The sequence below is a fragment of the Hipposideros armiger genome, unplaced genomic scaffold (assembly GCF_001890085.2).
Source record: "Hipposideros armiger isolate ML-2016 unplaced genomic scaffold, ASM189008v1 scaffold_266, whole genome shotgun sequence".
Taxonomy (NCBI): domain Eukaryota; kingdom Metazoa; phylum Chordata; class Mammalia; order Chiroptera; family Hipposideridae; genus Hipposideros; species Hipposideros armiger.
In genome coordinates this window covers 630526-655597 of record NW_017731616.1, presented here as the reverse complement: position 1 = coordinate 655597, position 25072 = coordinate 630526, and the positions used below count along the sequence as shown (strand labels likewise).

Genomic DNA, 25072 nt, shown 5'->3' with positions numbered 1-25072 from the left:
CTCACGACAGCCCAGCTCCAGGCTAAGCTGTTGTTCACCATTTTAGCTGTAGAAGGCGCAGCATTACTGGCCCATGTGGGATCCAAACTGGTGGCCCTGCTGCTCAGAGCCCGTGCTCCCAAGCCAGCTCTTAACCAACGAGACTCTCGTCTGGCCCCCCCCTTTAATCCTCTTATTCACAAGAGCCAAACTCCCAGCCTCCACTGCTTGCTTCTGATCACAGCAGACCCATGACTTCAGTGCAACTGAGTTCTTTGCACTTTTTTTCCATTCTGAGTTCTTCCTTCCCTAGTTTTGGCTTATTCTTATATGTGGCCTGTCACTGTTAGGTGTTTGGAAAAATATAAACTTAAAGAGCCCCCTTGACAGAAAATCTCTTGCATCTAAAGGCAAAAAATCCTTTAATTTCAAATTTATCCAATAAAATCTTCTGCTTACCACTCTCCTAAATTACTTTTCTTTAATGAAGAAGGTGTTAAGTTGTTAATGTATATGACCAAAGTTAACACCTGTACTAAGTACCTCTGCTTACTTTATAGGGAGGATGCAAAGTTTAGGTCACAGGCCTCAAACTCTCCCACACCTTGATTTTCACCTACTACACCCCCATATTCCCCTACGGCAGCTTTGGCTAGGCAATGTTTACATTAGAAGGAAATTGCCAGCTCTGTAGCCTGTCGTGTCACTGACCGTGGTTCTGAAACATCATGAGCCATACAAAATAACTGTTTCTCTTACTTAATCCTGGGTTCAGAAATGGCTTCTCTTCAACTTTTCCCTAAACTTCTGAACCAGATGGTGGAGGAGGTAATGGTAGGAAATAGGGAAGTGGGGTGAGGAGGGGACGGGAGGGTCAGGGAAGAGAAATAAGCAGAGTCTGTTGGAGAGGAATAACCACTGAAATTGCCAGGGAGGATTTGTTTTGATATCATTTTCATATATGTAACCAAAAAAGAATCCACAGCTAACTATATAGCTGTCATCATTCACTTTTAACAATCCTATAATGTTTCTGACAGTTAAAATTTTACTTTTGCTTTGGGAAAGAAGGTGTTTGGGGAAAGCGTTTGGTCACTTTTCCCACCCCTCATTCCCTTCCTTAACACTATGCTTGAGGTCAGAAGAGATTGTCCAAAGATCATGCATCCTAACATCTAATGGCTAACCAGGTCCATCATATACTGGGTATTATTTTGAGGCTATCACCTCCTCTCTAGAATTCTTGGCTCTTCAAAAGGAACTGATGTTTACTGAGTTCCTGCCATGTGCCAAGAACTATGCCTGGCATTAGGGATACAAAGCTGAAAAGATACATTCTCTGCTCTCAAGGAACTCACAGTTTAAGTGAGGAGACAAACAAATAATTTCAGAATGGCTTGACCTGCTCCCCTTCTTATTATGAAAGTCCATATAAAGCACCATGCTGACAGGAGTCAGAGGAAGTCCCACTTACTCAATTTTGCTAGAATGTGCAGGAAATATGGAGGAGAGAATGTTCTGCACAGAGATAGAGTCCAGATCCCAAATGACCTTGTGCTAAATAATTTTGGTGCATCCTTGTAAGCAATGAAGAGCTGCAGCATGTTTGTGAGTAGGGCATGACTTGATCAGTTTGGGGTTTTAGAAAGATCATGCTGACTGTTTTGTGGAAGATGGTCTACAATAACCAAAGTTATAGAACCAGAGAGAGTAATATGTAAGCTGTTGCTCTAGTTGCAGCACAGAGCTGAATCATAACCCAGGAATGCTAGAGACATGTACAATAGGATACTCTGGACACCTCAAAGAAGCCAAATAACAAAACTACTGCCCTAAGTTGGGAGCAGATTGGGGAAACCACATATCCTAGGCTACAGTCAGTGCTCCCACATCTAGAGCCTCTGGGTGCTTTGGCCCTGGACAGCAAGGAAGGCAAAAGACCATGTCCAAACACTCCTTATTTGTGTGGGTTTAGGGGGAGAAGAAGGGAGAACACCCTAGTATCTCAACAGCTTTGTCACCCATGCAGGGACTAACAGGGAAAACTGAAGGAGCTATATGAGCAGCTAGACTTGGGTCCTCTTCATATCTCCAGGTGGAGGAGGGTGGTGGGGTGGCTGCTGACATTCTCTCTCAAAAACATCCACACAGTATTATTCAGCCATAAAAAAGATTGAAGTACTGATACATACTACAACATGGATGAACCGCAAAATATTATACTAAGTGAAAGGAGATAAACACAAATTCCACTATGATCCCACTTATATAAAATATCCAGAATATGTAAATTTATAGGGGGAGAAGAGACAGAAAATAGATTAGCATTTTCCAGAGGCTGGAGGGAAGAGGGGAATAGAGAATAACTGCTTAATGGGTATTGGGCTTCCTTTGGGGTGATTCAAATGTTTTGGAACTAGATAGAAGTAGTGGTTGCACAACATTGTGAATGTTCTGAATGCCAGTGAACTATTCACCCTAAAATGGTTAATATTACGTTATGTGAATCTCACCTCAATGACACACACACACACACACACACACACACTCACACACACACTCGCAGCATCATGAGCCTCAGAAGAGATGTTGGACTACGATGCAGACCTGGGTTTAAATTCCAGTTCTGCCATTTTCTAGCAGGTCTAGCTGTGAGACCTCAGGATAGTCACTTAACTTTTAAGAAGCTCAGCTTCCCGTCTGAGTAGTAACCTGCCTCCTTAGGCAGCAGGAGGAGTTACTGAACTAATACAAATGAAGTGCATTTCACTGTGTCTGACATGTAGCTTTATTTACTTATTTATTTTTTTAAGATTTTTAAATTGGGGAACTGGGATGGGAACAGCGCTGGGGAATTGGGGGAAGGGGAACAGACAAGTTGCTGTCCTTTTGTTCTTCAGTCTAGTTGTGGAGGACGTTGCTTCACTGGCCCAAGTTGTCACCATCATTGCGCTCTTCCCAGGTGAGGCAGATCAGTCGCCGGCTTCTGGACGGCCACTCACAGCGGCTGCTGGCTACACATGGTAGCCCATGACCACTCACTGCAGCAGGGGCTGCAGCCTACGCCATTGCTGGCGACTCATGGCAGCCCAGCTCCAAGTTGAGCTGTTGTTCAGCATCTTAGCTGTAGAGGGCAGTGTCACTAGCCCTCATATGTGGGATCTGAACAAGGGCTCTCTGGCGTCCCAAGCCAGCTCTTAACCATCGCGGCACTCGGCCGGCCCTGACACGTAGCTTTAATAAGTAAGCTTTAAATAAGTCATACTGGTGTTGTTATCTGTACTCTTGTTGGGGTAGGTCCTCAAGAAGACATGATCACCATTTAACCCATGAGTTGGACTCAGGCAAGTGGAGGCTCCCCATTCCCTATCCCGTCATTGAATGTGTGTTCCGCTTGCCTTCCCTAGTCCAGGAAGATGCTCCAAGGATACTTGAGGGCAGGGGGAGACTGTAGAAAGGCAGACCACTCCAGACTGTAGGTGGCAGGTTTAACAAGCGGGAACTTACTGATGAAGCTTGTGTTGGGCTGCCTCAAGAGGAGTAGTTTTCCCTACCTGCCTACCAAATCTTAAAAGTTTATATAAGAGGCTTGAGTTCAGTCATGTATACCATCCAGATAGTCTCAATACCACATTCTCAAGGCTGTAACCTTGGGGCAGTTTCAGATTCCACTCAGGGAACTTCCCAGAAGGTGGCGAACCAACAATTCCTCACACAAACAACCCCAAATTTATTTAACTTCTTTTACTTTAACTCTTAGATATCTTCTAGGCTACACCTGATTTAGCTGAGTGTAAGCTTTCTTTGCTTTCCTTGGCTATATGAGTTTTTCCATGTACAAAGATTTTCATATAGCAGAGAGCTGGGTCATAGTTAAAAAGATATGTGAACTCTAAGCCCACAAAGGTATAAGCTACCCCAGTTCAGATACGTAGCAAATCAAGTGTTACTAAGTGATCAGCATCCTCCATCCTGGGTCCAGCCCCAGAATCCTTCTAACACAACATTCTAGGAAGGTGAGCAGGGGGTCGGTGTTGGGATATAAGATGACACACATTTACCAATTTCTAGTGCAATGTGTTCTTCTCAGAGAAGCACACGTGACCAAGAAATCTTAGAGCAGAGTGTACTGGTTCCTGAAGTCCTCAATAAAGGCCAAAAACCATTGATAATTATAGAAATATCCCTCTTTTACTATTGGGGGGTAGGCTTGGGAGGAAGAATTGAACATAAACTCTTAACATTTGAAACATATTTAAATTTAAAAAAAAAGAAGAAGGAAAGGGAAGAGGGAGGGAGGGAGGGAGGGAGGGAGGGAGGAACAGCTACACCATGACTTTGTGGTGTAATACTAATACTTGACATCGGGTGATGATGTACCATATTTAAAGGATTTTACACTTGGTCCTCACTAGTAGATAGGTGGACATTGCTCTTCTCACCCACAGCGTAGGAACTGGAGGCTTAGAGAGATCAAATGACTTAAGGCGATGTAACCATCAAGTCCTGGACTGTATTAGTTTCCTAGGGCTGCTGTAACAAAATACCCCAATCTGAGTGGCTTAAACAACAGATATTGTCTCACAGTTCTGAAGGCCAGAAGTCTGAGATCAAGACTCAAGATTGGTAGGGCTGAGCTCTCTCTGAAGGTGCAAGGGAAGGATCTACTCTAGGCCCCCACTTCTAGCTTCTGGTAGTTCCTTGGCTTATAGCAGCATAAGTCCAATCTTCACATGATATATTCTCTCTCTCTCTTTCTGTGTGTGTGTGTGTGTGTGTGTGTGTGTGTGTGTGTGTGTCCAAATTTTCTCGTATGACCTCATTTTAACTAATTACATCTACAATGACCCTGTCTCTAAATAAGGTCACATTCTGAGATACTGAGGGTTAGAACTTCAACATATGAAGTTTCAGGGGACATAATTCAACACAACATGGAGTGATCGAAGCCAGGCTTTCTGTATATGCATGAGGAACACGGCTTGAGTCTAAGGGCTTAAACTTCGGGCCTCTCTTAAGGACAGGAGTTCCCATTATTCACTAAAGCCTTTTAAATAAAATTATTTCAAGAAAACATTCAATAGTCCTTCACATCAAAAATAAATTATGGGATTTTTTTCTCCCTTCACTCATTAATCTGGTATGATAGCTAGATCGTGCCTTTGATGACCTTTGGAAAGTCCAAATTAAAATACTGGCGGTCAATGGAATCCACACATACACATCAAAATGAGATATATTTAAACTTGCTGTTATTAATTTTGAATCCATTAAAAATAAAGCAACAACAGCCCTTTCCTCATTGGTGCCAAAGGGCTATGTCTGTTATTTTTATCCCTGCCAGTAATCATCAGTGGGCTGGAAGAAGTTAGTACTGGTGACATGAGCCTTCATTTCCATTTTTTAATTAAAATTCTATTGACCCAGAGCCAGATTTCCTTCTGCACCAGAGCCTGTGGAAATCCCACAGTGGAAACTATAATGGTCAGGGAATGGAAGAGCAGGCAGGACCTGGGAGCTTAGCATCGAACCAGAAGAGCATCACAGCTCTTGGGAGAAGACCCAGGAGGGGTGTCGACCTGGCCGCTCCATGCTTCAACCTTCACCTTACTTTGCCCATTTCTCCCAGGCCACAGATCAGCCCTGCTGGGGATCACAACTGCCCTTCCTCAAGATTCACTTCTGTTGTGACTCATCACCCTGCGGGCACCACTGGCCCTGCTTCCTGACTCGCATATTTCCCTGGGTTACAAAATCTACCACTATCACTCATATTTGTTGAGCCCTCAGGCTTTATCTCACTTAATTCTTGCAACACTCTATAAAATAGTATGATTGCAGACTGCTACTTGTCTTTGCACTCTCCATTATACCTAGGGATAGAGCCCTGGTACTGACCTGGGCCCATGGCTGTCATCAGAAAACTACATTTCTTAGCTTCCTTTGTAGTTAGGTGTGGCCATGTGATTAAGTTATAGCTAATGACATGTTGTATGAAATTGCTAGGAAGTCTTCTTAAAATAAGGAAACTTTCATTTTTCTCCCCTTCCATCTGCCTGTAATAAGCATGTAATTGTTGGGGTTATAGCAGCCATCTTGGCTCATGAGGTGCCCTTGGGAATGGAAATCACGCTAAATGGGGCAGCACCAGGGCAAGAAACTGGGTAGCTGCCATGTGCCCTGCAGACATGCATGGCCTAACTCCCAGCTTATATTTTATGTGAGAGGAAAATAAAAATCTACCTTGTTTAAGCCACTCTTATTTGGAATTTTCTAACACAGCCGACTTGACCTTAACCCCAAGTGGTTATAAGTATTAGCACTCCCATTTTATAGACAAGAAAATTGACCTTAGAAAGGTTAAGTAACTTGTTCAAGGTCAAAATTCTAAGTCGCAGTGCTAGGACACAACCTGAGTTCAGATCCTGTGCTTTTAATTTCTACCACATATATTCTCTAAAAAGACCTTTCCCCTTGCTTAAAACACTAGAGTTGTGTTTAACACTTCCCTCTCTATAGCACGTGTCTCCTCCCACAGTTAGCTGCCAAGCACTGTGGGTTCTGCCTCCCAGGGTCCTGGTTTCCATTTCCTGAGCCACTGCTCCTTCCCCATGGAGAAACCTGTGGCAGGCTGAACGCAGACAGAGTGACCAGCCTGGACAACATGTGACCGGGGATAGGTAGGAGAGGTAGGACTGTTAGTGAAGAAGTGAAGGTAAGTCTGCTCCAGGTGTTGCTTCCGTTTTGACTCCTGTTGGAGACAATTCTCTCAGGTTGAGTTGGAGGGGGTGGGGTGTTACTCTTGAGAAAGCAGTGGAAAACAGTGTGTGTGAGCGTGTGTGTGTGTGTGTGTGTGTGTGTGTGTGTGTGTGTGTGTGTTTCCTGAGCTATGAAAGTCAATGAGTTATAAAGTCTAAATAAAGAGAAGGTGGATAGCAGATTGAATTATTCCAGGGGTGTCAAGGATAAGAAGGTCATTGACAGCTGCTCTTTTTTTTCTGAACAAAAGGTCTCATATACCTGGGGTGCCAGAAAAATGTATACACATGACTTGTACTCATCTTTTGTTATTGGTATATAATGAGTATTACAATTTTAATACAGTTTTTTCCTTTCTTAAAGTGTATATACATTTTCTTGGCACCCTCTATATTTATTACTGAACCTACTAGTGCAGAAGTACAGAAACAAAGAGAAAAATAATTTTCCTAATAAAACATGTCCACCTGGCCAGACAGTGGTAATGGTTTCTACTAGATATGATAAGATGCTAGTGAGTTTGATACGGCATATAAATATGCATGTCATCTCATGTGTGATTCCTATAGACCCAGCTTAGTACTGTCCTAATGTCCCCTCTTGCAGTTGTACCTGATTTCATTACAAGTTTTCATCTGAATTCATTGGGGAATGGGACAATTCTGTCTTCGTTTCTTGGCCAGGAATTGCTTGATTCTGAAAGTCTCATGAGGAGGCATAGCAAGGAACAGAGTCAAATGCACACACCATGATGACGGAGAAAAGGAGGGAGAGCCAGTGACACTTTCAAAAGCAGTGTCAGAATAGTGGTATGAACCAAATGCAAAGGATAATAAAAATAATAACTCTGCTTGCTGAGCATGAACACAGAAGCAAGTCTTCTGGGGTTCAAATCCCAGCTCCACCCCTTATTAGATATTTGGGACTCTTGGCCTATTTCTACCTCAATTTCTATAAAATGCAGATAATATTAGAACTGTCTCATAGGATTATGAAGATTAAATTATATGATGTGTAGAGAACAGAACCTTGAATGAGTATGAGCTACATGTTAATTGTTATTATTTTCCAGGTTCTACATAAACATTATATAATTTAATCTTTACAGTAACCCTATGAGATAGGTCTTCTCAGTCCCAATTTGACAAATGAGGACCAACGCTCAGGGAGGTTAAATATCTTCCCCAGGGTTGCTTCTCTTCCACGGCTGCCTCTTCTTGATGATGAGTCAGATGGCCCTCTGGGGAGGGAGAAAAGGGACAAGCTGTGGGCAGATATGTGAGCCACACACCCCTACACCCACCTCCCCCTGTCCCACTGCACACTTTGTGCATGGACACACAGATAATGCAGAGCTCACAATCACTGCTGTTTACCTCAACTGTAGACTCTTTCTGATTTACATTATGAATTTCAAGTATGATTTTGAAAGAAAGAAGGAAAGAAAGAAAGAAAGAAAGAAAGAAAGAAAGAAAGAAAGAAAGAAAGGAAGGAAGGAAGAAAAGGAAGAAGGGAAGGAAGGAACAAAGAAGGAAGGAAGGAAGGAAGGAAGGAAGGCAGGCAAGTCAGTATAGGGTAAATGGTACAGAATATCATTTAGATTAACCCTATCTAAAAGTCACCTAACGATGTGCTACAAACACTAATAATGTGAAGCCCATGACATATAAGAGTATGGTACAGATCTGGTTTCTCACAAAATCTAAACCCAGCATTTCTTGGGAAATAAATATGCTGACTAGAGTCTGGATTACCCACTTTACTATGCCTTCTACTTATTTTGAATGAGGCTCAAACCCTCATTGCCAAGGTTCATAGGACAAGAGTGTATTCCAGGCATATGGTAGACAACGCACTGTGTTTCAAACTTTAAGTCACACTGAGCCACTCGGTTCACACCTTGAGAAAATCAGATTTTATTGGCTGAGTTTATAAGCGGGGTATAAGTGAGATCAAACCAGGCCCTTGGTGTCTTTAGATGACCTATTAGGTAATGTAAATTAGATGCCCTTCAGGGAGAAATAACCTTGAAACACACAGCTTTATTTGTTCTCATGCAAATGAAAAAAAAAATTCCAGTTTTTCAAAATGAGAAAAATGTTGGGTTACATTTATAAGTGTATTGATCAATATATGTTGAGGGGGTGAGGAGAATTTGAGGGTTTTTAAATTAGAATTTTTTTAAGCTTCTCCATGAATTTTTATTAATTCACTAACTCCCTGTAGCTCGAGATGCTAATTAATTCAAGAACCCATAATAGCTAATCATTGGCTAAATAAATCTAAATTGGAGTGAGTCTGTCACTGGAGATACCCCTGCTCATTTTAATTAAAATCACCAATTTGTGAAGTAATGTAAATAAAGGTTATTGTATCCTTCTACTCTAGGAAGTATTAACCCTTTGCATGGCCACCTGAGACTCCAACAGGACTTAAAAAGCCAAAAATATCTGTGGAACTTAATCAATCACTGAGTTGGAATATTTATCATTCCAAGTGTGTTTGCTCATGGACATTATAAATCCATGTCAAATTAAGCTGCCTTGAAACACAAAATGGAGAATGGTGAAGAGCTGAGAATTGTTGTCTTGAAGGTAATGTCAAGGAAACAACCACCACCAAATGGTTACCTTTATAAACATTCAGGCTTAAAAAAAAAAGCAAATGTTCTAGGTCTGCGTTTCAATTTTTAAGGAATACATTTAGGCAAATGTCCATTAGTTTTAGTAGTTTTGTAGCTCAAAGTCATCTATCTCACCTTATTAACATTCAGTGCAACTGCCTGTAGCTATTTGAATGTCATTTGGAGGGATAGGAAAGGCCACCTCAACATTTCATGAATGAGTGGCAGGGCTCCAGCACAATGCCCACCCTGGGAAATAGACCCACGTGCACATTTAGTCAAGTCAGCCAACCCAGGAAAGTGTGTGTGTGTGTGTGTGTGTGTGTGTGTGTGTGTGTCCGTCCGTGTGTGTGTCCATGTGTCCATATAGTTCAAGTCATCACTAAGTCCAAATCTGAGAGACAAACCATAGTGCTCTTGATGACTTTGTCCTTAACTAAGAGAAATCCGTCTTTATTGTCTAATCAGATCAAGAATCAGTTATGATGAAGTCCTAAATCTAATTCCTAATAAAAAAAAACCCAGAAGTTTTAGAGGCAAAATTCAAGGATCACTTTTGGCCAATGGTTGGAAAGCATTTTTCTGTACTTTAGTCCAAAGACCTGAAATTAGTTTGAACTTAAAAAAAGAAGTGACATCCATTAAAAGGAAGGTGAATTTGGCAAAGGAAAATTATTGTTATCTTATCAAAAGGCTACTTCTGAACCTAGCCTCCTGACAAAACAGAAGTCTGGCTGGGACTTGAACCAGATAAACTTGTTATGCAAATAGCTTTAGCCACAGGGGAAAGGACTGATAATGAAATAGCTACAAAGCTAAACCACACATTACAGAAGTGACAGAAAAACGTTGGGCAGGGTCCTAGCATATGGATAAAAAGCAGTGCAGAATTTATATGAGCATCATATTTAATTTATCATAACTAAGCTGTCAGAAGTCATGCCTAGACAAATGCATAACTAACACATATAAATGAGTCAATTATCACTAATGACCAAAGGTTCAGACCAAACAGGCTAATATTTCTTCAGTTTTTTTTGAACCCCCACACAGGTTTTCTAATAGGATTTCAGACCTTAAAATCTCTCCTACTGTCTCTGAATTAAGGAGGCTTGAAAAAAATCTGAAAAACATTGTTACATCCCAGCCCTTATGTTACCCCTCCCCACCCACACATTTTCTCCCCCACTCCTCTTCTCCTCCCCTTACACACACACACACACACACACACACACACACACACACACACACACACACACACACACGCTTAAGCCCTGTCCTCTGTCTACACAACTATAATCATTAGGCTGCAGCCAGGCCAATCCTGTCAGACCACTGTAGCAATCAATGAGAAGCCACACAGGTCCTTCGATGAGTGGTGACTACTATGAACCAAGAAGAACAGAAACCATTGTATAACTGTGCTGTGGTGCAGCAGTCATATGGAGACAGAGGATTGGAAGATTTCAAAGCTGTTAAAGAATTTTTAGTCCTGCTTATCCTTTACAGAGAAATAGTTTAGTTTACTTTAATACAATGCACCACAGCTCAGTCTACAAGAGGAAGTGAAGCAATTATCTGGATAATTCAGGTTAAAAACACTTTTCCTGAAATTACCAGATAATCATCTTCCCCATCTCAGCCCCACCAATAATGAAGTTTATAATCCGAAGGCCTTAATTCTCCATCCTTCTTCCTTTTCCCTCCCAATATGAGCAAGGTGAGTATAAAAGCAAACCAAGACTATCTCTTTAAATAGACATTTCTAACCCAGTGAGTATCATTGTTTATATTTAATTAGAGATTTGAATAAATAGAATGAAATAGTAATGTGAAATTGCATTTGGTAGGCTGAGCAATGGCACCTTAGGGAAAGTAGGCTCATCTATGAAACCAAAGGATATCATTTGAGAATAGTGGGAAGGTTTCTACCTAAAAATATGAAGTAAAATAATTAGTCCCTAATCTCTATAGTGCCAAAAATTAGGTAAAAGGAGAATTCACGGTTGAGACATCTAAGATATTATGGGGAAAATAGGATTGGGTGGCTGATGTCAGGAAAGAATCTATGAACAAGTACCATGTATATTTTCATTAATAAAACCAAAAAACCAACTCATTAAATAAACAGAAGATTGATGACATTTTTCCGTATCTTAAATTTGTAGTAAAGCACACAGTCACTTACTTTTTATTTACCTTCCTTTGTTCATTAGAACCTTTTCAGTCACTCCCTCCCCTGCAGTTTGAACAATTGTTTTCTGTGTTTAGTCCTCCATTCTAGTATCAAGACCTTTCTAAGTCTAAAGCAACTCAGAATGAGTGCATCTGGAATTCTCAGAGTTGAGGAAAACATAAGCAGATTTAAATGGGTATGGGATTTGCCACACACACACACACACACACACACACACAAATCAGTGGTTGGGAGGGATGTCTATATTGTATTTAACCCTTTAAGTCCCAACCCCATCTTCAATGATGTACCTTTATTCCCAAATCCATTCAAGCAAGACCATGCTTAGTTTAAGAACACAAACATATTTTTTAAAAAGTATGCAAAAGCCAAACTTTGATGAGTCAAGTCACATTTTAGAGGCATCATAAGAGCTTGGTATAGGAAAGCGTATTTGTGAATATATAATGGGTTTTTCTAGGTCAACAGTTTAGAGAAGGTCAATCAAGGGCATCTGCATGTAGCAACAGAATGAAAAGGAAAACTGTATCCAGCCATCGCCAGCAAAATCACTGGAACCTTAGCCACTGACTCTCTCTCCCTGGGCTGATCTGAAATGTGTTCCCAGCTACCAAGGTGTCTTTAGCTCTCCAGTTCCCTCCCCTTCCTCCTTAGGGTCCCAAATCTCAGGAAATGGCTCTTCCCCTGCTCCTCTGTGAGCATCATTCCTCCTGCTGCATCTGTTGTTCTTCTCAACATTGCCCAACATCACCACCCTTGACTTGTGACTACTGCGTTCTGCAGTCATTGCAGGAACATCAGAGTGGGGGCAGCAGGGGCAAGGAAATGCCCTGCATCCCTCGCCTTGAACTTTATGGTCACATTTCAACATGGCCTTGCTTGGTAGAGTTCTTGGAGTTCCTTACTGCTCCTCTCTCCTGAGGAAGATGGCACAAATCCAGGAGGGATTGGACAAGCAAACACTTTCAGGGACCTTGAAGTATGTTACATTTGAAATGGAAATGAAGTGCTCTTTATACAAAACCCTTGGGGACAAATATGTTTTGGAATTCAGAATTTTATCAAATTTTAGAAAAGTAAACCAGTCCATTTACTGTATGTTATGTAACCTCCCCCAGCAGGATCTGGGACAGCACGTTATAATCAAACACATTAATACATCTGCAGCAATTCACATGAATATTCACACGGAGTGAGATAAATAATGACTATAAATAACCCCACTTCACTTTAGGTCATGTGTTGCCACCAAACCAGTTCACATAAGGTCAGGGCTTGCAGCTAAATGACTCAAGTACAAAAAACTTTCATTTTTCAGAGCTTTTTGGAGTTTGGAATTGTGGATTAGGGATTGTTGATCTGTACTGTGATTGATTAAGGAAGATCAAGAGACTTATTTTGCTTCAATGCCCTGCCTCTTTGTGCAAGCACATGTTCGAGAAGTTTGTGTTGACCCTTTCCTGCTTCCTGCAGCTTAGTCACTTCTTTTCTCCTTCCATGATCTCTGAACACCTTGTTTGATATACTAGACACTGAGGGTACCTCTTCCCTGCTCCTGTGCCTAGATATGGCTTGTAATGCCTGGTCTAAATTCCTGCCTCCACAGTTCACCAGCTCCTGGCTTGGGGTCACATAGTCCCCTCCAGAGTCCCCTCCAACATCTTCTCTAGACTTGGACCCAATACAGTCCTTTGTCAGGGGCCTGACCAAAAGTTCATGTTCCCAGCACTGCATCATCACTCCACTGGTGTTTTTGTGGGTTTTGCTCCTGTCTTAGTTTCATTCAGTCTTGCCTAGTTCCCAATAACATAGCCCGCACCAAGTGCATCACCCATCAGTTGGGTTTTCATCTTGTTCTCCACATGTGAAGCCCTGGCTGGGGCTCTTCACCCCTATGCCTCAGACCTGAGATCCTACTATGACCCCTTAATCACCTTGGGAACCAAAGCCCTGGTCCTACACCATGGATCCTAGGGCAAAGCCCAACTTCCAAGCTGCAAAACCTCTGTTGAAGGCTGCCATCTCCTACTTCCTCTGTGGTTCTTGTGTGGGCAAGATTTGGCAATATTTGCCTCGGGAACAGAGTAGATTCTCAGATAAATGTGACCCATATGATAAGGAGGATGATTATAGCTAAGAGTCAAATGGAACTCCTTATTTTTTAAATCCTGCGGAGCCATCTCCTGTCATTTACTGGAACACATTCTGTGTCATAAGGTGCTAGAAGGCATATCAACTTCTAATGCCAAGTAAATCCCATAACTTGGATTTCTCCAATCACTGTTGAAGACCTTGCTGGATAAGCAATTTTCAGTGGAAGAAATACTCACTGTGAAATAAAGTGGTTGAATTCTTCACACCATTTTTCCGGGTGAAGTAAAGTAGGTGGAGGATTTCTGAAAAACAAAAGCAATTTTTTTCTTACAAAAGAAAAAAAAAGTCTTCAGTTAAGGACAAAACATCAACTTGTTTACAGATACCATTAAAAATAACTGATAAAATCTATTCTGTTTCTTCCCAAGTGGGAATCATTCATTAGTGGTGAATTATAAAGTATCAACCCATATTCATTTAGTCCTTCATTTTCATTGAATCAGGGCCTACTATGTCCATGGCTTTCTGTAGGACCTGTGAGGGTTACATGAGTTAGGAGCATTTCTCAGGGGCGGACACTCTGACAAGGGGTGAGGCAAGCACACAACCACTATAACTGAGAGTGCAATATTATTAGTGCCATCAGAAAGCTATAAACTTAATGCTAGGGGCTTTAGAGAAATAGACTTTTAATTCTGCAGGATTTTCAGATCATTATGCTACCATTTGAATGAATTATGTGATGCATTTAAAGTATACTCGTACTCATAAATTCATTGGTCACATTTTAAGTTATTTCCTATATGTTAACTTCTGCAATAGGCACTGGAGAAAGCAAAAGAGCTAAGACAATGTTCCAGACCCCAAGAGGTCCCTGGGTAGAGAGGGAAGACAAACATCTAGCATAACTAACTATCGGAGGTCCAAGAGAACCAGAGAACTGCAGAAAGACTCTATGGTCATCACTTCCTAGTGAGAGGGCAAGAAAACGAGAAAGGGAAAGGCTCTAAATTTGACTGAATATCTACCCAAAGGGATTCAATTTTAAAACAAAAGTGACATTGCCTTTGAGGGGAACTAAATTTTCGCCAACCCAAAATATGCCTTTTGGGATATTGATTTTGAGCTGGTTATTAAGAAATGAAAGACTCAGAAGGAACCCTTGATTCTCCCCCCTTTACCTACCTAAAGGAATTCAGATAGAAAAATCTGCTTCAAGGAAGGGAGCCTTAGCACCATAACATAAACGAAACATGGCAGACAGGGAGAAATCTATCAAAGCCTGCTTGTTGAACTTCCTCTGTGTCCAGTTGCTTCCGGGTGGCTCAGCAAGAATTTGTTTACCACTTGTTTGCTTTCTCATCTACCTGTAAGTTAGACCTGCTTTCCCTTTAAAATCCCAGACCCCTAGCCCCACTCTCCTTTGTCCAGAATTGCATATACACCTTCACTGCTCAGTGCCTCCTTTGGGTCTCCTATTCTTATAGCACCCCACATGTACATCTATAATAAATTTTGGACATTTTCTCCTATTACTATGTCTCTGTTAATGTGATTATTAGCCCAGCTAGAAGAACTTAGAAGGTGGGAGGAACGTTATTTTTTTTTGCACACCCACACCTTTAATTGATACTTTTTTTTTCTAGCCATCAATGGAAATAGGGACTTGTGGGCAAGTCAAGTTCAGTAAATGAAGGAAGTTACATTTCTGCCCACATGAATTATGACTGTAAATTTTGAACCCATTATATGTGATCCTTGTTTTTCACCTGGGTTCTAACTGCCTCCTAAAGCCATAGATTGTTCAGCTTCAATAGGTAGAAAAATGGGAAGCAGTAAGAATAACCAGATATAAAAACTCTATCAGATACTGTGATTGCAAGTTGCCTCTCAATACCCATTCTCATCTCATTTCTTATTATACAATTTTTATTCTGGCATCATGCTGCCATGTAAAGGCAACATTTTCCTGAGCTCCTTGTAGCTAGATGTGGCCATGTGACTAACTTCTGGGCAATGATATAGAATATTGTTCTGTGGTGTTTTCAGAAAGTCTTCTTAAAAGAGAGGAGACATGCCATCTTTTTTCTTCCCCCTCTCTGCTTCCTGGAGGATGGATATAATGGCTGGAGCTTGAGTAGCCATTTTGGATATGAGGCGAACTTGAAAATGAAAGCTATGAGCTGAGTATAGCAAAGAAGATAGGAAGCCGGATTCCTGATAACATTGCGAAGCAGCCATACCAGCTGTAGACTGCTTTCCCCCAGTTTTCCTTCACAGGGTAGAGAAATAAATTTCCATCTTCTTTAAGCCACTGTTATATGCAATTAATCCTAATTGAGCCAAAAATATTTCAAAGTATTATCCTATCACATGATTAGAACAATTTGATAAGTGATATAATAGAAGCACAAAATTATGTGGGAGCATAATTAAGGGGGCAATTTACCCAATGTGGGGAGTCCCAGGAGACTTTATAAAGAAGATGAACTTGAGCTGACCCCTGAAGATTAGGTTGGATTTTTCAAGACAGGAGGAGAGAGAAGCCATTTCAGGCTTAGGATACAACATGTACCAAGTCACAGAAGTATAAAAAATATCTGATAGAGTCAAAGAATGTGAGTAATTTCGGGGCGCTAGACTCTATGAATCTTTCAGGTCTGGTGAGAGGGCAGGAGGCAAGGACGAGATGGGTTGGAAAAATGGTGAGAGAAGTATATGATTTCCCTGTTCTGCATAGGAATTTAATTATCCTTCATATCATCTGACTCAAAGATGCAAAGGCAAATGATCTGTGTACCCAGCTAGAAAGAGTAGCAGTTGAAGGTTGCCCTTCAGTGATTCTGGAGGCTGCCTCTTTGTCTTATTCATTCCAGGTAACAACATTTGCCTTCATTTTTTCCCTAGCATTTCTTAAATAATAAAAGTCCCACCATATAACTTCTGCTTCAATACTAGTTAGGCAGACCTGTGTTTTTGTTTGGTTTATTTTGTTTTTAAAGATTTCACCGGGGAATTGGGGGAGGGGAACAGCGTTGGGGAATCAGACAAGGGGAACAGACAAGTTGCTGTCCTTTTGTTCTTCAGTCTAGTTGTGGAGGACGTTGCTTCACTGGCCCATGTTGATATTATCATTGCGCTCGACCTGGCTGAGGCAGATTGGTCACCAGCCTTTGGACAGCTGCTCATGGCGGCTCATGGCAGCTCACGAAGGCTCACTGCCAGCCAGCCGCACTGCAGTCTACACCGTCGCTGGTGACTCATGGCAGCCCAGCTTCAGGTCGAGCTATTGTTCACCATCTTAGCTGTAGAGGGCGCAGCATCACTGCCCCCCATGTGGGATCCGAATTGGGGCCCTGATGCTCAGAGCTGGCATCCCAAGCCAACTCCTAACCAACGCACCACTTGGCTGGCCCAAGTAGACCTGTTTTTATTGGCTCAAGCTGTTTGAGGTTCTATATCCACATGTTCTCCCAGCTCACCTCTGTGGGCCTCAGTGTGGCATCTCTCAGTGAGCACGTTGTCCTAGATTACCTCTACAGCCCATTCCAGCACTTGAACTTTCCTTGCTGTTATGTTTTCTGTTCACTTTGTTCTCACTGAGGCCAGTTCCATGGAGAAGAGCTACTTAAGCAATTTGCTGTCTAATAGACTTAATTTACCCCCAAGGCAGGTAACCATTTCCAACAAGTCACTTGTAGACAGAATGTACAGACTTGATTAAAACGAACCTAGTAGGCTTGACATTGGTAAGCTGAGCATGGAGGGACAGGCCTCTGCCGCAATTAGAGAACAAGCTGGCAAGAGTCCACTGGAGAGATGGATGGCACGTGTCCACTCTCGTGTAGAAAACACTGTACCTTCCTGTTTTCAGTCTGTTTCTTAACAGGAACTATGGGCAGGGACTACCTTGTATGTGCTGGCCTGAACCTCTGCAGCAGGGCACAGAGAACAGCAGCAGCTCGCCACTCATCCAGGCCACTACCAATCCCTGATGGCCTCACATGAACCCCACTCAGGAAACATCTTCTTTGAAGCTTGGCATCATAGGAATTTGTTTCAGAGAAGCTCATTTGACCTTGTAGGTGCCCTGCCTTTCCTGGAGTCCATCCATCATACTTAGGTTCAGTAAATTGAGATCTTGCGAAAGATTATTATCTGTGTGTAATAAAAACTTAAAGGAATCGGAAGGCTTTACAGCACATTGTTTGCACTGGCAATATAAATTCTAGTTCTCTCGCCATCCAAGAAAAGCACCAAATAGTAACAATGGTACCTTTTGGCTCCTCTCAAAACTACAGATGCAAGCTGCAACCCTGCCTAGGGGGGTCTCTTTCTAAAAGGAGGTGAGATGCTTCATATTAGGTATAATGGGAGAGCCGGTGCATAGCCGTGATTGAGAGACAGGTAGGCATCACTTGCTTATGTGTATGGATGCTGAGAGCCTGCAGGATGTATGAATGGTGAGTGGCTGGAAGACCCATGCATCTGAATAACAAGCTCTCATTTGGATAATGTGTATAAACATACCAAGGCAACGTAGGAAAGATATTAGTCAGTGAAGGAAAAGGACTACATCAGATTTGAGTTTTCCCTGCCTGGATTTTATCCCTGTGCTTTGGACCCAGAATTCGATTTCTATAAAGATCCCCTGCACACAGATAAGATTTGGGTTACATAAGGCAGGAAGCAAAGGAGGATAGTGAAGAGAGCCCTGAACCTATCATATACCCATTTTTGACATCATAATCCTGGGCCCAGCAAATATGATGGAGATAAAGTTAACCTTCTTCCTCCAAAGCCTCTGCAGAAGAAAATGATTTGCTGAACAGTCAAATTGAATTCATGTTAGTTCCTGCAATAGAGAAGCAGCTGAATGGACCAAGGTGGGAGCCTGGCTTCCAAGCAGCCAATCCTAATTCGATTTGGTGACTACAGCATGACTTAAAATAAGCTGGGTCAATCCAAGTCTCTTTAGAAGGTTTTCTTTTTCCTTACCTTGAACTGAAAAAAACAAGACAATCAGGCAGTTTAGTAATGAAAGGTGAAGCTGAGCGATCATGATGATGAAGCAGATGGGAGGGGCCACAGAGCACAACGTGTGAGATGAAGTTTTAGAAAGCAGAAACTACAAGTAGGCAGAAAACCAGGGAATGAGGAGAAATTAGGCCAGGTAGAGTAGAAAGGAAGAAACGTACCTCAAGAAACGGAGACCCTGTGATGGGAGACCAGGTAGGTTATTCCACTGTTCCTTTTGTGAGTACTTCTCCCTGTGGAGCACCCAGAATATTCCTGGCTCCAGCATTCTGGTCTGAGCCCTATTCTCCCCCCGTTCCACACATTCCCTGAGGGCTCACTATATGTCGAAGGCTTCCTGGTCTGTATCTCCTGCCTTGATTTCTCCTCTGCCTTTTGGCTGGTGCGTCGAACTACTTATGAGAGTGTCCCATGTTGATTTCCCAGGAGCACCTTAAGGCCAGCATGTTCAAAACCAAACTCATCTTCCTCCCCTAAAGCTGCATCCATCTGGCTGCTGAAGTCAGAAACTTGGGTTCTATCCTCTCCTTCAACCCCACAATCCAGTTGGAGAAGTCAGAATCATGGCTCCCCAAAGAAGTCCACATTCTAATGCCCAGAACTTATGGACGCGCTACCTCCCATGGCAAAAGGGACTTTGCTGATATGACTGAAGTTAAAGGCCCGGAGATGGAGGATTTCCTTGGATTATCTGGATAGGCTCAACTTAATGTCAAGTCCTTTAAAGCAGAAGACAGAAGCAGAAAGAAAGCCGAAGAGGCAGTGTGAAAGGGATTCTACCCACCATTGCTGGAAGACGGGGTAAGGGAGCCAAGGAATGCACATGGGCTCTGGGAGATGGGAATGGGCCTTGGCTGATATCCAGCAAGGAAATGGGTACCTCAATTCTACAAATGCAAGAATGTGAATTCTGCCAATAACCCTGAATGAGCAAGGAAACCAATTCTCCACTAGAGCCTCCAGAAAGGGGTGCAGCCTTGCTGACATCCTGATTTTAGCCCAGTGAGACTCATGTCAGATTTCTAACCTACAGAACTGTAAGATAATAAATCTATGCTGCTTTAAAATGCTAAATTTGTGGTAACTTGTTGTGACAGCAATCGAAAATTAATACATCAATCAAGCACCAAGTCCTATAAATTCTACTTCTTAAATTCCTTTCTTAATACTCCAGCCCCTCTTTCATATCCTAGTTCAGTCACTTATCATCTCATACCCACACTACTCCAGTAGCCTCCTTGTTTTATTCCCTCTATCCTCATCTCTCTGTAATCCACCTTGCACTTGGCAGCTAGCGTTTACTTATAACATACAAACCTGATACTGTTATTTCCTTGCTTAAAATTTTTCAGGGGATCCACACAGCCAGCATGATAAATATCAATGCTTTTACATGAAATACAAATGGCCTTGCCTGCTCATTTACCTAATCTCATCTCAAACCACTTCCCCATGTTCACCTAATGCTTCAGTGCTGTACTGCACAGAACTTACAGCTCCTAGAGCAGGTCCTGTTCTTTCATGCCGCAGGGCCTTTGCACATGCTCTACCTTCAGTTTAGTGTGCTCTCCCCAATTTGTCCACCTCACAGGCTTTTATTCATACTTCGTATGTAACTTTAGTACCCAGCACAGCAGTACTTAGCCAATTTTTGCTGAATGACAACATGAATGAAGGCATACAAACATACATATATTGTAAGTAAGCCAAGAAATGATGCCAGGACAAAACATGACTTGGTCCCCAAAGTAACATAAAATAGACAAATATGGAAAAGCTCCTTTGTATATGAGCAAATTCTGACTAAATTATTCACAGCAAGTGGGGTTTGAGGAACAAAAGAGTCTGCTTAGGTGGTGACTTGAGTTGGACTTGACAATATATAAGCCTCATTTCTCTACTTTGAACCCCAAATGTTCCCAGGTCCCTAACTATATCAGACCAAAATGAATAACTAAATCATGACTTTAAAGCTCATTATGGTAATTATCTGATGTCAGGGCCATTAGATACACACGTAGAGTGGGTTGGCTATAGAAGAGGACCAATACCAAGAACTATCACATGATGAGTGCTTACTACCACCAAGCTTCATGCAAAGTGCTTCACATATAGGTCATTGGAACATCACAACAGTCCCATGAAATAGGAATTTTTTTAAGCTTTTGTTTTTAATTTTTTTTATTATTAGTTTCATGTGTACAGAACAATGCAATAGTTATCCTTTTCACCCCTCACAAAGTAACAACTCCCCTCCCCCCATCCACTGCCCTCCCACCCCTGATATCATACTTATCTATTACAATTCCATTGACTCCATTCCCACACTCTACTCCACATCCCGTGACTATATGTATATATAATTATAGTTGACATACAATATTATTCAACATCAGCTTCAGAAATACAGTGCGGTGGTCAGGCCTCTACACCGATATGAAATGGTCTCCCTAACAAGACATGATTCCATCTGGCCCCCTAAAAAATATTTACAACATTATTGATTATATTCCCCAGACTGTCTTTTCTATCCCTGAGGCCATATTGTAGTTACCAATTTGTATTGTCTCATCCCTTCCCCTTCTCCTTCATCCCCACCCCCTCCCAACTAGCAACCCTCAGTTTTTCCTCTGTGTCTTTGAGACTATTTCTGTTTACATTTCTCATTTATTCAGTTTTTTAGATTCCACATATAAGTGAGATCATATGGTATTTGTCTTTCTCTGACTGACTTATTTCACTTAGCATAATGTTCTCTAGGTACATACATATCGTTGCAAATGCTACAATTTCCTTCTTCTTTATAGCTGAGTAATACTCCTTTGTGTAAATGTACCATAGTTTCTTAATCCAGTCATCTACCAATGGGCATTTCGGTTGTTTCAAGTCTTGGCTATTGTGAATAGCACCACAATGAACAATGGGGTGCATATATTTTTTTGGATTAATGTCTTGGGTTTTTCTGGATAAATACCTAAGAGTAGAATTGCTGGGTCATAAGGTAGTTCCATTTCCAGTTTTTTTAAATACCTCCATACTGATTTCCATAGTGGCTGCATCAATCTGCAGTCCCACCAACAGTGCACCAGGGTTGCCTTTTCCCTACAACCTCGCCAGCATTTGTTGTTTGTTGATTTATTGATGATAGCCATTCTGACCGGAGTGAAGTGGTAGTTCATTGTGGTTTTTATTTGCATCTCTCTAATGATTAGTGAGGTTGAGCATTTTAAATAGGAATTCTTTTTTTTTTTCAGCTGAGCCATCCTGCCACCTGTTGGCAGCTCAGGGGCAGCTTAACGGCAGCTTAGCTCGGTTGGAGCTTGAACCACTGTTGCTCAGAGCTCGCACTCTTGAGCGAGCTCTTAGCCAACTGAGCCACTCAGCTGGCCCTAAATAGGAATTCTTATTCCAGTTTCACAGGTTGGGAAAATAAGCTTAAAACAAGAAATATTCCTAAAAACATCCAACAAAAAGGAGAAGAGTCAGGTTTTAAACTCAGGCATTTCTGTCTCCAATGTCCATACACCTCACTGTTTTCTATGTTTTATGTCATGAAGCGTCCATTGCTTTGGAAGATGAATTAAGAGAACATATATGCAAAATATGACAGAAAGCCAATTAGCAAACAACATCTCCAGAAGATGCAAAATGAAGTCCTCAAACATTAAAAAGCACCTTCACCAAGGAAGTGCTAAGTAAAAGATTTCTCAATGAGGCTGAGTTAATTAAGAACAGCTTTCGGGAAGTTGTGAGTTTCAAGGCAGATCCTAAACAGAGAGGACATAAACCAGTTGGTGACGGGAAGAGGGTGTTAGGGAAGGATAGGTGAAATATAGAGAAGAGATATAAAGACTGAGGGGTAATAATTAATAAATAATCATTGCAGTTATGTAAACAAGTGTGTTAAAAAATTATTCTATTTACTTACTCATAACAGAAAAAAAGCAAGACATTTGAGCACAATTAAGCATTCTGAGAGTATTAAGCACAGCAACAGGGCTGCCATTCTGATCAAACTGGTAGATTCATTAACAAGGTTGAATGGTTAGGTGTGTGCCTGTGTCTCTTCCCTCATTATTATCACCCAGCTTCAGCCAAAGTTGTGTTTCTCCCTAAGTCACGTCTTAACTGTTCAAAATTAATTATTTTTAAAATGTTAATATTTATTTGTAATACATGATTCCATTTCAATGTAAAAAATTCCCCAATACAGGAAGATAGAAAACAAAAGCAAAATTCCTCTTCACTACCACCCCCAATCTCAGTTGCTTCCCCTTATCAGTATGACTTGTATGCTCTCAGACCTTTTTATATGCATTTAAAAATATTTTCTATAAATGTGTAATATATATACTGTTTTGCTGTGCTATAAATACAACAGAAATTTTATAATATACTAGGTTTTATAATATATTTATAGTTGGGGACAGGTGAAATGGGGTTACATGCTTCACATAAGTGTCATGGTACTAATTTTTTCCATTCAATAACATAGTTTAAAGGTCACGCCATGCCAACTTCAGACTTCAGATATAAATAGTATTCCACAACATGGGCACACCTTGGTTTGTTTAGCCGTTCACCCACTGGTGGATATTCAGGTGGCTTCTATTTTTTTTTTCACTATTAGAAAGAAGGCTAAAATGGTTTACACGTGCCGCATATCATACAAGTGATTTCAAACTTTTGAAACATTTCTTAGGTGGCAAACACTTCTTGTCGATGAACATTTAGGATCCTACCACATAACTCAAATGCAGAGAGACCAGACACTGACTGATTGCCTCATCTTCTCGAGGTGGCCCAGTGTGCAATTCCAGAGCAGAGGAAGAAGCGACCACCAAATGGCCCTGCAGGTTGTGAGAGTGCCCCTGGGTCACCATTCCATAGAATACAGTATGACGAGGAACTTTAAAGTTGTTCAGTTTCACCAGTGTCAAGCTTTGAACCCTGCTGCTGGGTTCCATTCTGCCACTTGCAAGAATCACCTACCTGGTTCGAGTGGTGGGTATCTCTGGGTGATTACTTTGACATATGGGGCACAGACCAAGATTCATTCAAAATATACATATGCTATACTTCTGCTAAAGAGGAATTTGAAAAAATTAAATAGTTGAAGATATTTCTTTAAAATCTATCAGAAAATAGACATGAAGATGACACAGAAATCAGAATCACAATTCTATACTCCGCATCCTCCATAAATGTAAAACATAGGTCCAGGTTGGAAAAGACATTAACGCTAAATGCTAAATCCACCATAAGGGCATCTGTCAATCAGCGTCAATCCTTTGAAGTAGGAAAAAGAAGGAGAGGAAGAGGTTTGTAAGGAGAATACTAGATGAAGAGGCATCTGGAAGGAAGTGAATATAGGAGAGGAAAAATATTTTTTTCCTTTAGCCTTTAAGTTCTCTATTGGAAACTCTGTAACAAAGGACAGATGAGCAAGATAAAAGCATACTTTATTTAATATAAGTTTTACATGACACGAGAGGCTTCATAGGAAATGAAGACCCAAAGAAATGGTTAAACCTGAGAGTTTTTATGCTAAGTTTGATGAACAGTGGAGAGTTGTGGAGAGATGTGATAGGACAAAGATTATGAGCTAAGCATGGTAAGCTGGAAACTTAGCAAGGCCTGTTCATGCAGATTCTTCTCTGTGTTTATTCTCTCAGTCTTTGGAGATAAGGATGCTCCTTTCCTCTGGGTATAGAGAGGGCCCCTCTCAGAAGAGGGTTTTATGACCTGTTTCAGAGGAAGGTCAGAAAGTCCTTCTAGCACATGGCATTTCTCAAAATCCTTCAGCTTGAAATGTTCAATATGTCAAGATCCCAAACTTGGGCGTAGCATGTCCTGAACCACATCACAAAAACAAAATGAACCAAAGTCGTATCTCACCCTTAGATCACCACTGTCTTAAAAAGTAGAGGTTTTAAAATTAATGCTCATGATAATTTATTCCACAATAACTGAAGAAACTACTAAAAGCCATGAGGAGAAAAGCAAAGATTTTTGTAATTAAATTTTAAGCTTTTTGATGCCTTTGATTCTGCTTCTTAATAACCTGATTTGATCCTGTCCCTTAAATAACACCATTCGCAATATTAAGCTTTAACTATTAAAATGAAAGTTTACCACATCAAATCACACAGCTCATAATAAACCCATTCTTAATCATTAACTATCGTTAGTGACAAGATGTTCACGTCCCCTGGCTTTCCAGCCCAGCAAGACTCTGTTTCAAGTGTCATCTCAGAATCTCAAGATTACATTGTGTTCCCCATGGCAGGTACCCCAGGCCTATGAGATGGGTGTGTGTGTGTGAGAGAGAGAGACAGAGAGAGAGAGAGAGAGAGAGAGAGAGAGAGAGAGAGAGAGAGAGA

The 25072-nt window shown here is 41.3% G+C and overlaps 1 protein-coding gene and 1 pseudogene across 1 annotated transcript in view; both read right to left on the bottom strand.

Moving 5' to 3' along the window:
- MYO3B (myosin IIIB) overlaps window positions 1–25072 on the bottom strand; it is a 443683-nt gene that overhangs the window by 296102 nt on the left and 122509 nt on the right. The window contains exon 8 of the mRNA XM_019656795.1: window positions 13889–13954. Coding sequence (XP_019512340.1) covers window positions 13889–13954 — 66 coding nt within the window. The remainder of the gene's footprint in view (window positions 1–13888; window positions 13955–25072) is intronic.
- On the bottom strand, window positions 7302–13580 carry LOC109390384 (putative 60S ribosomal protein L39-like 5; annotated as a pseudogene).